The 17391-nt window shown below is 39.8% G+C and overlaps 1 protein-coding gene across 6 annotated transcripts in view; it reads left to right on the forward strand.

The window, feature by feature from the left end:
• Positions 1-7138, forward strand: part of shroom4 (shroom family member 4) — a 111355-nt gene extending 104217 nt beyond the window's left edge. For all 6 annotated transcript variants that reach the window (XM_085395718.1, XM_085395726.1, XM_085395734.1 and 3 more), the window contains 5 exons: positions 226-355; positions 456-557; positions 2175-2345; positions 2472-2614; positions 3140-7138. In XM_085395718.1, coding sequence (XP_085251844.1) covers positions 226-355; positions 456-557; positions 2175-2345; positions 2472-2614; positions 3140-3302 — 709 coding nt within the window. In that variant the 3' untranslated portion in view covers positions 3303-7138. The remainder of the gene's footprint in view (positions 1-225; positions 356-455; positions 558-2174; positions 2346-2471; positions 2615-3139) is intronic.
• The last annotated feature ends 10253 nt before the right edge of the window (positions 7139-17391 follow it).

Raw genomic sequence — 17391 nt, forward strand, 5'->3', positions numbered from 1 at the left:
TCAATGTCCTCTCATTTGGCTTCATGTTTCACAGTTTTGGAGCCGAGTTGTGCCGAGATGCCGCTCGTTAATGTCTTGCCTCATTAAACCCACGTAATTAATTGCACTTCTTTTACATGCACCTGTAATCTCCGTGTTTTTACAGCTTTGTCTGTTTTGCACCTCTTTTTGTCTTTTATCACTGTGGGAATAACATAAACTCCCCTGCCGGTGCCTTCTCCACAGGCGGTCAGGAGCTAGCTCCAGCTGTTCGTCCTATTACAGCACATCAACGGCCAAGGCTCAGATCCTGTCGCAGATGAAGGACTTCACAGATAACAGAGAGCGCGACAAGGATGACGAGCTGACCTACAAGGTAATTCATGCGACTGCTGTTTGAAGAACGGGTGTGGTGGAGATAAAGGGAGAGGACCGCTCCTGGTTATTGGGCTTTAAGTTCTTCCTCTGTTGTGTAGAAACAGCTGATGGAGAGCCTCCGGAAGAAGCTGGGAGTGCTGAGGGAGGCTCAGAGAGGACTGCAGGAGGACATCAGAGCCAATGCACAGCTGGGAGAGGAGGTAAGGACGAACTCATTCACCTGGTCATTATGTCAGCACAGAACAACACACTTATTAACATGTTGTATTTTTCTTGTTCAATCAGATTAAAAGAAAAGTACCTTTTTCTTTTTAAAGCAAAGCTGTTTATTGCTTTGTTTTAGATGGTTTTGTGTGGTTAAACACACAAGAGTGGTTAAACGCTCTTGTGTGGTTAAACACAAGAGATCTAATGTGCTAAGAAGAAGTGTGATGTGTAGCGCTGCAGTAACTGCACAGAGACGAAGCTGATGAAAGAGCTGTTGAAGCTTGGTTAAGAAGGGAGGTGCTCATCAGTGAGCGGCAGTTTGCCTTCACTGGCTTCAAGAGTACTACAGATGTGATGTTTGCTTTCTTGTGTTGATGGAGAAGTATATGATAGCGAGAGGAGCTGTGGTCCTGCATGAGGAAGTCAGGAGGGGCAGAGAAGTATGTGAGGGTGGTGCATGTATGAGGACAGCGAGGAGGTGTGCGATAGGAGTGACAGATGGGTTCAAGGTGGGGGTGGGATGATATGCACGATCTGATATCCTCATGTTGGTGTCGTTCCTGATAAAAAAACAAAACAAAAAAAAAACTAATTCTGGTCCAGGTTCACCATTGCAAGTGACCAATCACATTGTAGTGATAGGGGTTAAGGTTAACCAAACTATATCCTTAACCACAACTGCATCCTAACCCCCGCCCTGAGCCTGACCCGGACAGCCTCTCCTCCTAAGTGTACGTCATCAGCATTTTTGTTTTCTGTGACATCATAACAGTGTGATTGGTCAGATGCAGTGTTGATCCTGGACACATATTATGATGATCCAGGAACAACACCAACACAACGATCACACAGACTGGGATTATAATAGTGATCGGCTCTGAGCCCCTTTTTCTATTGACTGATGAGGACAAGCAGGAGTCTCTGTGGACTGTGATGTTTGCAGACGACGCTGTGATCAGTAGTGAGAGTCGTGAACAGGTGGGAGAGATCCTGGAGTGGAGGAGGTATGCTTTGGAGAGGAGGGGAATAAAAGTCAGTGGAAGCAAGACAGAATCCATGTGTGTGAATGAGACGGAGGCAGGTGGATAGGTAAGCATGCAGGGAGTGGAGGTAGAGTTTAAATACTAAGAAAAGAGGAAGGCCACAGAGAATGTTTATGGATAGTGAAGGAGGACGTGCAGGTGGTTGGTGTGACAGAGGAGGATGGTAAGGATAGGGTTTGATGGAGGCAAATGAGCCACTGTGACAAACCCTAAAGGAGAAGACATTTAAGGAAGTGTTTAAGAAACACGAATGAACAGTGCAAATATGAGTGTAAGAGTGTGGGGACCTTTAAAGCTAATAGTGTTCAGCCTGCTAGGTTTTTTTCTTCACTTAAATTAGCACATTGTGTTGGATTTTCTAACCAATAGGAGGCTACAAAAACCAGACAGGTTTATTTGAAAAGTTCGTGGCAGTTATTTTTTTAATAGCATCTTATGGATGCAGAATGAAGAAGCGTGTTGATGCTGGGTAAGGTTTCACATCCACTGCATCAGCTCTGTGTTTCATCAGCTCTGTCCATCACGTCACTGACTTACAGTAAATCTGCTCTTCCTGTTTGCTCTCAGGTGGAGAGCATGGTGGTCTCCGTGTGCAAGCCCAACGAGGTGGACAAGTTCCGCATGTTCATCGGCGATCTGGACAAGGTGGTGAGCTTGCTGCTGTCGCTGTCCGGGAGGCTGCTAAGGGTGGAGACCACGCTGGACACACTGGACCCTGATACGGAGCACCACGAGAGGGTGAGGGTGATGAGGGTGGAGAGAAACGAGGACAAGAGCAGATGTAGACAGAGTGGACTTGTAGTGCATCGGGCTTTGTTTTTAAAATACCTCTATTCTCCCTCTCCCTCGCTCTCTGCACTGCAGCTCCCCCTGCTGGAGAAAAAGCGTCAGCTCATGAGGCAGCTGTCCGAGGCTCAGGACCTGAAGGACCACGTAGACCGCAGAGAGCAGGCTGTGAGCCGCGTGCTGGCCCGCTGCCTCTCTCCAGAGCAGCACAGAGACTACAGGTGGGATATATGCCCAATGTGGCAACATAAACAAACCCACCGGTGGAGAGTTCTGGTGAGAGCTCACTTTTCTTTGTAAGAGTGTAGTCAGGAGCTCTGGAATGGGTTCATCTAGAGACTGGAAAGTGTCACAGATCCTGCAGCATCTGGTGAGTTCTCTCTGGACCTTTGAAAATCCAGTGGAGATGGTCTAAAGTATCACGCCAGACCGTATCCAGGTCGCCAAGGGAAGCCAGGAAGCCAGATATCTCTAAAAAGTCTGGGTCATGTGCATAATGTGTGTTATGACCTGGGTTTTCAGTGGGGTTGTCTCTGAGCATGCACCTGAGCTCGTGCAAACCATGGGAATCTGACTGCTTCACTAAATATAAGCTGAGCTCAATACATTTTCTTGTGTTGAAGGGCAGCATGTGACAGACACTAAAGCATGTTAACTCCATAAATCAAAGTATCAAAGCTCAACATTCTACCCCAAACATCTTAATAATATTCACTGTGGGTTTTTTGTGTTTTTCCCTTCGGCAGCCACTTTGTGAAGATGAAGGCCGCCTTGCTGGTGGAGCAGCGGCAGCTGGAAGACAAGATCCGACTGGGAGAAGAGCAGCTGAGGGGGCTGAGGGAGAGCCTGGGACTGGGGCTGGGGCTGGGAATGGGCATGGGCATGTCGATGGGATATGGACAATATTAGGAACAACAAAGCTTGAAAGCGGAGAAGAAGGAAGGGTTTTTTTGTAGACTTTACTTGGATATGAAGAAAAGGAGATTTGGTGATTACGATTTCATCTGTCTGAGAAAAGGATGCCATCCTGATCAATTTTCATCGTGAACCTCCGCTCTTATTTTGAAGGAAAACTGCATCACTTGTTTTGAGACCAAGTATGAAACCATTGCTAGGAGCTGATTAACTTGGAAATAACTGGGCTGGCTCCATCTGCAGATAGCGAAATCGTCTCCTTGTCTAAAACTGACTGCCTCACAGATTTCTGAAGTCTTCATGTAGCTTCACATTTAGCACCTCGAACTACTTTTTTAAGGATTAGTAGACCTGTACGCAGAGAATTCAGGTCCAACACAAACAGCTGAATCAGCACCCTGCAAGGCTCTAAGTAGGTGAGAAGGAATGGAGGTCTCTCAACAACAGAGACCAGGAGAGAGGCACGAGTCCAAGGTGTCAAAATGAAAAAAGACGGGGGAAAAAAGACTGTTATTATCATTAACTACAGACTGCAGTGGATGGATAAATCTAAAGATATACCAAAACATATCAACAATTAATCTCCAGGATATGCGATCTGAGAGCACAGAGCATGCTCAGTGTTGGAAATGGGGGGCGATCTGTGAGTGAAACAGCTGGTGAAGATTCATAGTGAGCGGCTTCTCGTGGACCGAACGAACACGTGAGAAAATGTTGTACCCTCTGCTTCACGTTATGAACCACGTACTGTAACATTTATTGTCCTCTAACCAGTATCGCGCCACGCTGCCAAAGACATTTTTGCTTGTTGAATGTGTCACTAAGACGCTGCTCACTTTGTTGTTGTTGTTTTTAATGTATTTAAATCTCCTGGTTCAGAGAATTAAAGGATTTTTTTGGTGCTTAACTTAACCACACTAAAGCCAATATTGTGAAATGCCATTTGCAGGATTATTAACAGCTAAACATGTCATTTCTACAGCCTTCAGCAACACATATACTGTTTTATCTAAGCATCATATTGTCATATCACTTTATATTCTTTTTACTGTAATGTCTGTGGCTGTAAACATGTGTTACTGTGTGGAGTTTGACACTTCACTGACTTGTTCTGCCACGGAGTGACCGTTATGTACAGAAGATGCGTGTTTATAATGTATATAGCGGTTTTGATATTTGAAATGACTGGAATAGGTTGTAAAAGATGAGAAAGAAGACCGGAAGGAGTTGAAGTTTACTGTATATTTTGGCAGTGGATGAATCCAGTGTTTGGTTTGTGTTAAACTAAACTTTGTGTATCCTTTTTCATTTTTTCTGTCCAATAAGCTTGTTCAAGCAACTGTAAAGTTTTAAAAATGTTTTTAAGTCCACCATTTTTGCCCTAAAATTTGTATTCGAGTCCCAAATGTTGTATAAATTTTGGCTATTTTTGATAAGAAGATTCAAACCCTGTCAAACCCTTTCAGTATATATAAGGTTACATCTAGCAGCCAGTTAGCTTAGTTTAGCATTGATGACAAGCCCGACTCTTTCTGCCAGCAAAATTAAATAATTAACACATTGTATTTTGTTTATTGATCCATAAACAAAGGATTGAAAGTGTGAAAACTGCAGTGTTTTAAAGCTCTACCTCTTGATGCTAATGGAGCTAGCATCTTGGTATTTAGGATTTAGCGGCTAATTGTTTTAAGTTGTTTATTTTAGCCTTGTTTTAAAGTTCAGCTCAAATTAAACAAAACCAATCTAATCACTGAGTCATAAAGTAAATGTTAAACACCAATTATTATAAAAACATAAGGTAAGTATCACAATTGATACTGGAACAAAAGTGTAAAGACCTAGCTACTTAACGTAATTGTTTTAGCTTGTTTTGGTTTTGTTATAACTTTTAGGTTAACCACAAAAAACACAAAATAAACCATAAATAACCAACCTAGATACAATGTGTTAAATATTGAGCTTTAAAGTGCAGTTTGTACACATTAAACAAACAAAATGCAGTGTTCCCTTGTTTCAAGTCTTTCTGCTAAGATAAGCTAAGCTAACACGCTCTTGGAAGTAGATTGATATATGTAGTATCAGTTTTCTCATCTACATTTTATCTAGAGAGCAGATACAGCCCGTTTTAAAACTGAATTTTGTGGTTTTTGTTGACAAAATGGAGAGAATTCAGCTTTCCTGAAAGAGAGAAGAACTTCTAGTTAATTGTTTATTGTTACAACCCTCCATTAAACTTTAAAACAACTTCTGTCTTGTAATTTGGGATTTGTTGCCAAAATCCAATTCCAAGCTTTTTCCGCTGGCCTAAACCTCAGAAAGGAGTCCAGACCTGCCTGTCTGAATAAATACAAATTCAAAACTAGAAGAGCAAACCCCATTCCAAAGATTTCTAAGGAAAGTGATGCTGAAGGGAAATGAAACGGCTCTGAAACGCTTTGGTCCAATCTGTTTGATCATTTAATTATTGATCAACTGAAACAAAGAACAAACCTACATTTTATTCCATTATCATTTCATTTTCTTAAGATGTCCAGTTAAACTTAAAACTGTGTTACTCCCATGTTTTGTACATATTAAATGTATTCCTGCTCTATAAATTGACTGGAAATGTACTGATTTGAAAGGAGAGGGACAGAAAGTTGCTTATTGGACCTGAGAAAGAGAATAATTCTTCTGTTCATGTTTCCATCTGTCATTTTGATTTAATACAAACCATTTTTTGTCTCTTTTTGTAACATACATTACTGAAAAGGCCTGTTTTATAACTGCAAAAACACTCATCTGAGGAAAAAGTACCATAAATAATAATAATGATATTTTAAACCAGCTTTGGGTCTCCTGCTGTGATTTATGCCCTCATGGGTAAAAGCTCTCTTTATATCAACTTGTCCGGTGCTGAAATGCGTTTTCCTCTCGGGGTGGGGCCATTCTTCAAATGTGGTTGGACGAAATACGGCTCGGGGTAAATGGAGGTTGACTGATGACGAGGGGGAGTCATTCAGCAGCTCTGCGGGATCTGGGGAGTTCTCCTGAAGGGAAATGATCTCTGTGTCATTAATACTGATGCTCTGTCTAAATTGCTGAATGGAGCAGAGGCCAGGAAATACAATATTAACGTACAGTGTCGTGAGTTGTATGTTTAAGGAGCAAAACCGCCCCAGTTTAATGTTTTGGTAACTCCCAAAATTATTTTTTATATTGGTTTAATGGTTAATCCACCAGATACACAAGCTATTTAACTAAAATGATGTTCTTAATGTTAAAATATAATTATTGTTATTAATGAATTCTGAAAATTACCATTTATAAAAAAGACCAAACAAACTAAAGTACATTATTATTATTATTATTATTATTGTTATTATTTTGTCCAATTGCAGTTAATTACTTGCATTCCTGAACAGAAAAAAATTGCATTTGTATTCAGCGTTTTCATAAAAGTCTAATTTTTATGCATTTGCTACTACTAAGGTCATGTGGTTTAAGGTCTTTTGTCCTATTCACTGGAAAGTGAGTGAAAATAAAAATGGGTGTCATTTTACAGATTCTGCACTCAGGTCCGTATCAGTGAAATGCATCTAGATTCTGCTCTTTTTCTGATTCTGCCCATTTCTTCACTTTCCCGATGAACTTGCATTTAAATCCAGCCCTCTGTACTACTGCAGTCTCTCTGTGCCTGAGTCCTTTTCACAAAACATGAAATCACTGTTTTGTACATTTTAACACAATTTAATCCCCACATTTGTGAAAGTCTGTAACAAAACCATCAAATCTGATCAAGGTTATTTAAATGCTGCAAAAGAAGAATGGATTGGAATAAAAAAAAATAATACATATCCTAACCTTAATTACTGCGGGAGAATAATGGATGATGCTCATAGTGAATAAAAAGTAAACTGACTGCATTTTTTGGACAGAGATTCACTTTTAATGTGTATTTTATAATATAATACAGATACATAAAAAAATACACTCCAAAATAGAAGAGTCCATGAAATGTACAAATGTGCAAAATATTAATAAAAAATTATAAAAATTGAGGCAACTTTGCCTATAGTACAATGTATAGAATGTATGAAAAGATCTTTACTGCAGATACTAATTTTACTAATTTAATAATACTAATTTTGTGTTGTAAGATTATAAGTTTAAAACATTTTTAGAATATAAACTGCTTCTCTTTACAGCTCCTCACTCCACCAGGGCACTTTCTGATAGTGTGCAAATGTGGTGCACGTACTGCGGCTATCATACAGACAACTAGGAGGTCCAAAGGTTGGCCTACCTATTATTGGCTGAGGTTTTAGTAGAGTTGTGGCTGAAACACATAAAAATATATTATTAATTTTAATCTCCCCAATCAATTTTTGAAAAGTAACTAAGTAACTAATTACTTTTGAAAATAAGTAATCAGTAAATTAATTGGATTACTTTTTTGAAGATGTAATCAGTTACTAATTACTTTTTTCAAGTAACTTGACCAACACTGGTGATGATGTGCCCATCAAAATGAAGTCCTACCTCACCTGCTAGTCGCTACATACATACATACAGCCGTAGGCTGGATCTCTTAAGATCTCACTGTTCTTTCAAATCTTCTCTATCAATACCCATCCCTACCAAGTACAGAGAAATGCAGGGCTTCAAACTAAAAGTTTCCATTTTGTCGGTGACTAGAAAAGTGTGGTTCGCTTTTACATCACAAAATGTTAGAAATATGAGCCATTCATAACAGCCTGAAAGGTTGGGAGTTTAAAATGCAAACCAATGGAAGCAGAAGTAGAAGTCTATAATGTCACAGAGCACACGGTGTCTCTTACTGTGTAGCATTGTACACAAGAACTTTAAAAATCTATAGTGTGTGAGGCTTTGTAAGTTAAGGGTGGCTCGCCCTTGTCGCCTGTGTGTAACAAACCATCTGTTAGGGGTCACGGATTTGACACCTTAGCGTTATGAAAGTGGGGAAACATACTCCTGGCTGAGATTAATGCTTACAACTTAGAATCTCAGTTCTAAATGAAATTCAAAATGTTTTTTGTAAGTATGGCTAATGTATAATATGACTTCTAAGGCACACACACACACACACACAACACAGAGAAGAAGAAGAGGACGGTGTCGTTTACCACGCATCATAAAAACCCAATCATTAATCTTCCAACTGTCTCTTTCTGTTCTGACTTTAGAGTCTTTGTTTGTTTATTGAGCCGTACTTTGGGAGTCATCTGTTGTGATACTGGTGAAAAAAGGGTAAAAATCTAAAGAGCGCGTGAGACTGTTAGCTTTGTTGTCTGGCAGTAAACTTTTCTACAATGTGTTAGTAAAGAGTGACTTGTACTTCTGGCCCGTTAAGCAATGGTTTAAGAAATTTCACTGCAAACTATAAAAGGAATCTGGGTTTAAATAGAACACAGCAGTGTTGGATTAAGTGTAGGAAACACTAGTGTAAGGTGTCTATGGAACAAATCTCCTTCAACGTTCACATTGACCAAAGTTGATGACTACAGGCATTTGTCTCAGTCACCTGATTGTGTTTAGGGAAAAAAAGCTGCTAAATACACTGAGATTGCTCCACATTGTTAGTTAGTTAGCTCTGGATGTCTGAGGGTTCTGTCAAATTTGGGGTGAACAAAAAACATGTTCTCTCGTTAGCAGATGTCTGCGCTGTCACTTGTCATGAAAATGTCCAGAGTTAGGGTTCAAGCTTCCTCTTCAATCACCATTGATCATTAATTGTGACGACAATAGATTTGTCACATGATCCCCATAAACAACCTGATTTTATAGAAATCATTGTGACACAAATATTTAGTTTCTTGTTTCACAATGTGCATGAACTGAAAATCTTTAGTTTCGTGTTTATAAAGTATCGAAAAGAATACATTTATTCCAATGTATGAACTACACTTCTTGTAAAAAAAAAAAAAAAAGAAGCTGATTGGAAATGCATTCAAAAAAAGCTCCTGCCATGATCTTCCTTCTGTGAGCGCACGCACACACACACACACACACACACACACACACACACACACACACACACACACACACACACACACACACACACCATTAATACAAAGGATTGCTGCAGCTTTTGGATTTTCACTCTTTGTTGGAATTAATATGTACAGTTGCATAAAAGTCATTCCAGTTTTTTGCCTTTAAATCTACGATACCTTTCTTGTTCAAATGGTTTACTGACATAGTAAAGAAGTAGCCGGGGAACAAAGTAAGTATGAGCAAGAATAGTTTACGGGCACTTTATCAAATAAAGAGGATTTCACCATCTGCAGTTTGTGGGAAAAAAAGGTGCCACATTAAAACAAATCAGTAGATCCACAAATTATGGATACAGACTGGTTTCAGCTATAGTGGTAGAGGTACACTTCATGCACTTAAAAACATACAGTTCAAAGGCATGCATTAGAGTGCATTGGTGCACACTTGGGCATCTTTTATTTAACATGGTTATGCCATTGTGATTTTTTTTGCTATATAAATATGCTCAAAACTCTATCATATATTTGAGATATATTTGACCTATATGCTTGATATCCAGCTAAAAACTTGAAAATATATATTTTTAAATCAGTAACTTTGCAAATTTAGAGAAAATGTTTTTGGAAAACAAATGAATCACGTTTTAAACACGGTTTGAATATTAACGCTGGCAGACAGACATTTATGAAGCGCAGACATGCTTACCGTGTGAAAGAACCGCGGATGTCTTGGAGCAGAGAAACACGCTGTATTGTTGCTTTTCTCTTTTGCATAAGCAACGCCCGACTGTCAAAAACGCTCTGTGCGGGTAGCAACTTTGCTACCCAAAGTCGCACGTCCAGACATCAACCGGTCTTCCCACCGGCCGGCTGGACCCTCAGCTGGGATCTGCGGCACAACCTCGCACTGGCCACTGGGGCACGGCAAAACTTATAAGTCCTAGTTTTGGTCTTCACTGCTTCCAGAGAATTAACAATTAAAGAGAGGGATCCAACACGAAACTCAAATCAAACGATGCAGTCGGAATTGTCCACAACCACGCTCAGTTTCACAAATAAAAAACTTGCACCAACCGTACTGTTCATAGACACAGGAGGGAAAACTGAAAACATCCCAGAAACTGAAATTGTAATCAATTAATCACGCGAAAGCCGCCTCTACGTCATTTTGCAAAGTTCCAGAGCCTTTATACACAGCATATGCCAAGCAGACTCATAAATCATATGTAGCCTTAGAATTAAACATCTACAGTTTAAAGAAACACACAGGTCAGTGCCTCGCTATTGTCTCTAAACATTAAGATCCATAAAAAATCAGCTTTATCAGCAGAGCATATAAGACCAGCATTCACAACAGACCTCTGCCAGATCTTCTGCTAACTCACGACCCACCTGGCAGTCGCACTTCCTGAGCTAAACTACTCACATCTCCGCCTGGACGCTGGTTCTGTCATCTGGTTGCTTCCTTTCCATCATCGGACTACACCTGCCTGCCTCCCTGCCAAGTCCCTCACTCAAAGTATATTCTGGATCCTCTCTGGACACTCCTCACCCGGAACCCCTTGGACACCCCCTCCTTGCATGACACTGTAACCTGCAACGCGTAAGCCCTAACCTCCATAGTCTAATCCTGCAGCTGTGATTCACTAGACTGCCACTGACTACTTGTCTCCTCTCATTATAGTGACTGCGTACCTCCATCCAAGCCGCTGCCCCTTTTTCCATTCCCAGGATCCATCCATGAAATCTTGCACCTAGTCATAGCACTCAGAGTTTCATGTTCACAGTTTGGCCTCATAGTTCTCAGTTCATAGCTTCCACAGTTCATAGCATTCATAGTTTCCTGCTTTGTACGTTAACTAGGCACTGTAAATAAAGCACTGTGTTCACGCCCGTTTTGCCTCCCCCGGTGTCTGCATGAGTCCACACCCACAGCCTGGCCCTCTCAGCCGTAACAGGAGCACGCTCTCATTTCACAAGTTGGCCTACATTTTCCAGAAAGACAGAAAGTCAGTGCAGTTAAAACCTGTAAAAATACTGAATCAAGAAAAAGGTTTCACACCATGTTTCATCAAGTTAAAAACAAATCCAGCAAAGCTGCTTCTAACACAAACATTTATCTTTCAGATCAGTGTCTAAAAAGCATCATTAAAAAATATGATCCTGCATTTACAAAAGTATCTCCTGTTTGTATAAATTCACACTGAAAACCAAAATACACAGCGGTTGACAAACAAAATTAAATAATGTATTGCACGTCTATGTTTTAAATATGGTATCGAAAGTCAATGCGTATATTGTCTAAACAATTTGAAATTTAGACGGTCAAATACACAAACTATCAAACGTGGTCGCAGGTGTCAGGCTTAACCCCAAGGAAAGAGTTTGTTGGCTCTTATCAGCCTTTATGCCTGTTCCCACCCATCCTCAAAGACTCCATCTCCCCCATTTCTCGAGATACGCGGCGTCATAGGCACAAACCTTGGGGTATGTTTTGGGAAGCCGCAAGTTCAGCTTAACTAACCCATGAAAATCTGCTTGTAAAACACGCAATTTGCATTTCAGGGCGCCTGTCTAGAAACAAAGTCTTTCTATAAGGCTTATCCATGTTGTTAGGATAAAACAAAAAGATGAATTCACACTGAATTATCACTTAAAACAATCCGCAGGGCCAGCTCTGTTCTAGGATGCCCTCTGGACCCTGTGGAGGTGGTGAGTGACAGGAGAATGGTGACTAAGCTGTCATCCCTGTTGGACAACATCTCCCACCCCATGGAGGAGACTGACAGCACTGAGCAGCTCCTTCAGTGGCAGGCTGCGGAGCCCACGGTGTGGGACGGAGAGACTCCGCAGGTCTTTCCTCCCCACTGCTGTCAGACTCCACAACAAAGACTTTTGCAGCTGATCAAACCCACACATGTGCAATAAGACTAAGTGCAATACTGTTTTCTGACAAAGTTGTATTTTTACTCAGTTGTATATAGCATTTTTATTCTATGTTTTATCATGTTGTATATTTTATTCCATTCTGTGCAGTTGTGTACAGTATATTATTCTCATTGTATTCCAGTGTTCTCTAATTTTTGCTGTATAACTTTGCACTGTCCACTTTCTGCTGTGACAAAACAAATTTCCCACGTGTGGGACTAATAAAGGTTATCTTATCTTATCTTATACTGTATAACCAAATAACCCATCATAACCAAATAAGGACATGCTTACTGTGTATATTTTCCAATTACTGTGCAGCCGAGAGAAGGAAATAAGTCAAAAACACAGAACCTGAATAGTAAAAATGTCTTTGGCTGCTTACCGGGCTGCTCTGAACGACAACCTGAAAAGAAAAACCGAGACAAACACGTGCATTTGTGAGAAAGCGAATAGATGAAATTATTTATTCAAACAATCTCACAAAATGATCTCACTACACTGCAACTTCTAAAATAATTCTGAGCTCACAATTTTTCTCACTGACTAATTAATACTGTTATACTTTAGTTTAATGTTTGTTATCACAGTACATGCACAATTTATCATATCAATACTGATAACAGACAAATAAGAAAACAGAGAAGATGGTTAAAGTAAACTCATTGGTGCCGTTTCTTTGTAATACAGGTTTGAGGGATGATCAGATGTGACATATGCAGTTACTCTTGCTGAACTGCGAAAAAAAATAACTGTCATGACAAAGAAAACTAACAAAGATAGAACATGAAATATCTGCACTTTATAAAATAGAGAAACTGACTGAATAGAGCACAAAATGTTCATATCAAATAAGTGTGAAAAGGAAACAGTCCAGTGGCTGATTTTGTTTGATTACATTTTAATAATAGACATGACTCTGAATGCCTTTAATGCTAAATGGACTCTTTCCTTGTATCCAGGTGAAACATTTCATTTAGAATAGTCACATTTGTACCTCTAATTAATCTCACACTTCATCCACCCCTGATATAACCTGAGCAATGAGAAAATATCTGAAAAAAATAAAACATTTTTCTTACGTTTGCATAAGGAAATGATCACCACAGTGAAAGCGCACGCAAACTGTTGGAGAGCCATCGTTATCTAAATAATATGATCAGCTCCGCCCACTTCTACAAGGTATCAGGGCCTCATCAAACAATCCAGTCAGACTTGTTGCTCTTTGTGGTTTTTGTTGAGAACAGAGATACATGTATTTACTAAAATCTTGTGTAATGTTTAAACCAAATTCTCCACCCAACTCCTTAACAGACTGTAACTGACCTCATCAGTTTTTCTTTTCTCCTCTAAGGACGTTATGTGTTTAGTAGCATTCTGTCTGTGTTCGTTATGCACACTTTAAGAGAAAGAAGACACCTTTTAACACTGCTTTGTTCTATAATTTGGGTTCATTTTGTTTTTCAAAGGACTCAAAGCAGACACACATGAACAGTTTTAATGAAAACTGGCACAACAAACAAAAGTATTAATATCGCAAACTTCACTTAGTCACAAAGTCCAAACTACTCTGCTCTTTATGGTTTGGAGATAAGCTCTTGCAGACTTACCTCACAGTCACAAGTATTTTTATTCCTTTTTTATGCCTAAAGATGAATAAAAATACTTCAAATTGAGGTTGTCATAATGCATGCATGACAGGGTTAATCATTGATCATTTAATCATTTTCAAATTTTGTGTGACGGTAAATACCAATAACATCTCGAGCTGATTTAAATCGGATTAAGGTCAAAGTGAACGTCACACTGAATGTGAAAAGCATTAAAAACTTTATTGCTCTAGTTGAAACTTCCAAATGCTTAGCCAAAACTAGGTACGCAGCCAAACTAGGTAGTCACCGCCTAGCTCTTGACCTTGATCTTCACTGTTACCACCCAAGGTCAAAGTTGACGTTGGAAAAAACATTTCAAGAAACCGTATTGATCGTGCCCGGAGAGAGCTGTACAACACAAGCCATGACTACAGCCCTTTGCCATTTGGGGGTAGTTGCACGTCCCAAGTGCTCTCGTTACCAATGCTTTCCAGGTCTCGTGAACTTTCTTTCTTATTGAATGCATACAATGGTTACTAATTGTTACTAATACTTTTGTATGATCACTCACGTGGGGTTTTGTAAAAATGAGTAAAGTGATAACTGAAAACTGCTGCCAACACATTTCTGGCATAGACTGCTCTGGGAGCTTTCAAACTGCTTCCATTTGAATGTTTTAAGATTATAACACTTTATAGTCATCACACAATATTAAGAATTAGGAAGGTATTATTAAATCCACAAGCCATATTCTATAAAGCCTTACTCCTCCCTAGTGTGCGATTTATAAACCCCACTATAGATGTTTATTCTTGGCTTAATTTATGAAGTCAAACAAAGTGATTAACAAAGTATTTTCATGCACACACACACTTTAATGGGAAAACAGTTTTTAGCTGAGCTTTTTATACATCAGGTTCAAGAGGTTTGCAGGGCAGGTGATGAAAGAGGGACTCAAGGAAGCAGAGATGGGGAGAGAGAGAGCAGGCGACAGAGGAGGTGCAGAAATTTAAAAAGGAGAGACAGAAGAAGGCGACAGAGGAGGTGTAGTACTTGGTCAAGAGAAAGGAGGAGGTGACAGTGGGTCAGATGACCAAAGAAAGGGAGAGCACGGAGAAAGGCTGCACAGGAGGCATGGATGACCAGGTAACAGACATAAAAAACGGCAAAATAATTGTGCACGCAAGCACACACTGTCAGAACACTGAACTGATCTGTATTTGGTTCGTGTGGTTTCCTCACAGAGGGTCATACGGTGAGGGCAACACTCAGGCAAATGGACATGTGAGAATGCAAGGATATATTAATAGATTTCTTTTTAATTTAACAATGTCAATAATGTTGTTAATGTGTGCAATACAATCATTTAAGATATAGTTATTTGAGAGAGTGACAAGTTTTCTTGCCATGTTTACCACGGGGACTTGAGCCCCATGTCAGGAACCAGTCAAATACAGATGACAGAGACAGAGAAGGATTTGATGTTTCAGACATCATCGTCTGCACAAAGCCTGCACATCCTGATCCTAAGTTTATAGTAGTGCAGAAGCGAGCTAAAAGTGTGTTGTCTTTTAAACAAAAGTGGTTCACAACTTTTCCTTGGTTGCATTACAGTGCCACTTTAGGGGTGCTGTGTTTTCACTGTGCTCTCTTCAGGTTCTCAGGACATGCAGAAAGTCAGGTACATTTCCATGCCATGAACATCTTTGCTCAAAAAGGGAACACTGTAGCTTCAAAACTTTCTTCAGCTGCTGCCAGACAACAGGAGGAACCAAGGTATGGATTATCAAAGATTGCAGCCTCCATCAAATACTTAGCTCAGCAAGGTTTAGCTCTACCAGGTCATGTAGGTATAGTTTATTGGTGTCAATACAGTAATGCAAATGATTGAATATATAAATAAATAAGCAGAGTCACCATGTGGTATTTTTGCCATCTGGCAATAATTTCCTTAGGGATAAATAAAGTTGAGCACAAAGTTATGCCTATGCTCAATTTTGAGATTTTGTCATAAGAAGTGGTGGCCATAACAACTCATCTCAAAAAAATTGGAGACAGGGTCTTTGTACTACTGTGTCAGTTATAACAAGCATTTCTGAGTTTGGGATTTTTCTTTTTTTTCTTTATTTGAATATTTTGTTCTGGTTTCTGTTTAATTTTTTATATTTGTTTGCTTTAGAGTGTAATTCCTCCCTCAGTCTTCCTTCCTCTTGTATCAAGTCTTGTTGTATTACGTTTATTCATGTGTCTATGGGTTTTTCCCATTTACCTTTTGCACTTCCTAGTTCCCTTTGTGAGGTATTCATTTATTTTTGTAGAGGCTAAGGCTAGGCTTGAAGCCACTGAGGTGTTCGTTGGTGGGAGTGATGCAATGTCACTGGTATGAATTAACTTATTAGACTTGATACAGTCCAATAACTCCAGCCTTACTCATCTTGTCCTTTAGATTCTTTATTTCCATGATTTAACATAGCAGCGCAGCAAACTGTTTGCCTCCTTACGATCAATAACACACCTGCAGCTAATTGTGTGTGTCCACCTTAAATAACTTACCATAAACATAACATACAGAGAAACTCAAAAGGTGACCTCTAGTGGCATACATAAGGCATCCCTGAGATCACCTCACATAAGTTCAGTTGGCCTAGACTCTAGTGCAACGTGTGCTGTAAAGTGGTGAAAAATGCTACATTACAAAGGCTCCAGTAGTTTCTTCAGCAGACCACAAGGTGGGGCTCTCTGTCCATTTTAAAAACATTACATAGAAATGGTGAGTTTTATATTCTGGGTTCAAATATAGTCAAACAAACTGGGGGAAAAATAATTAATGCACTTTATCAGCACACATCTAAGGTCCTGACTGATAGTGAGGATGATGGCATTTATGAGGAGGTCAAACTGATCACTTTCCTGTGTGGAGAGAAAAGAAATAAACCTTTTTGGGGAAACAAGAGCAAAAGTTGTCTGTCTCATGGCTTCAGCTGGACCAGGATTCCAGAGGTTTTGAACCTGAGTTTTATTTATTTAACTACTTAACTATTAACTGCTATTAACTTGGTACCAGGTGAGTTAAAGAGACACTTGGAACCCAAACAGCTCGTCTGAATAGAAACTTTCTGTACAAATCCCAAAAGTTGATTCTGTTCACGTGGACGTAGCGTTTTCAGTACGAGAAACGTTTCATTACTCATCCAAGTGACTTCTTCGGTCTCAGCTGACTGCAGGTTTCCACAACCTTACAAACAGTACTTTTGCACAATGACTGAAACCAGCACTGACGAACAATGAGCTGTGAGGTTAGTTTTCTGATTAATATGCAAATTCTCATGACCATTGATCAACAACCACTGATCAAAGCCAATTGATCAAATACTATTGATCATTGATCAATGACCATTAATCATTGGCTATAAGTACCATTCACAGAGAGTTGGGGAATGGCTGCAATCACAGCATTGTATGATGGCGAAAGATGGACCCTTAGGCCCCCTCTTCGATTCAGAGATGGTCTTTCCCTTTTCACGTAAATGGCCTCCTTGACTCCGCGCTGTCCAGGATGTGTACATC

Source organism: Rhamphochromis longiceps, linkage group LG3, assembly GCF_057381845.1.
Source record: "Rhamphochromis longiceps isolate RC_006_pf linkage group LG3, R_longiceps_female_GT1.1, whole genome shotgun sequence".
Classification (NCBI taxonomy): domain Eukaryota; kingdom Metazoa; phylum Chordata; class Actinopteri; order Cichliformes; family Cichlidae; genus Rhamphochromis; species Rhamphochromis longiceps.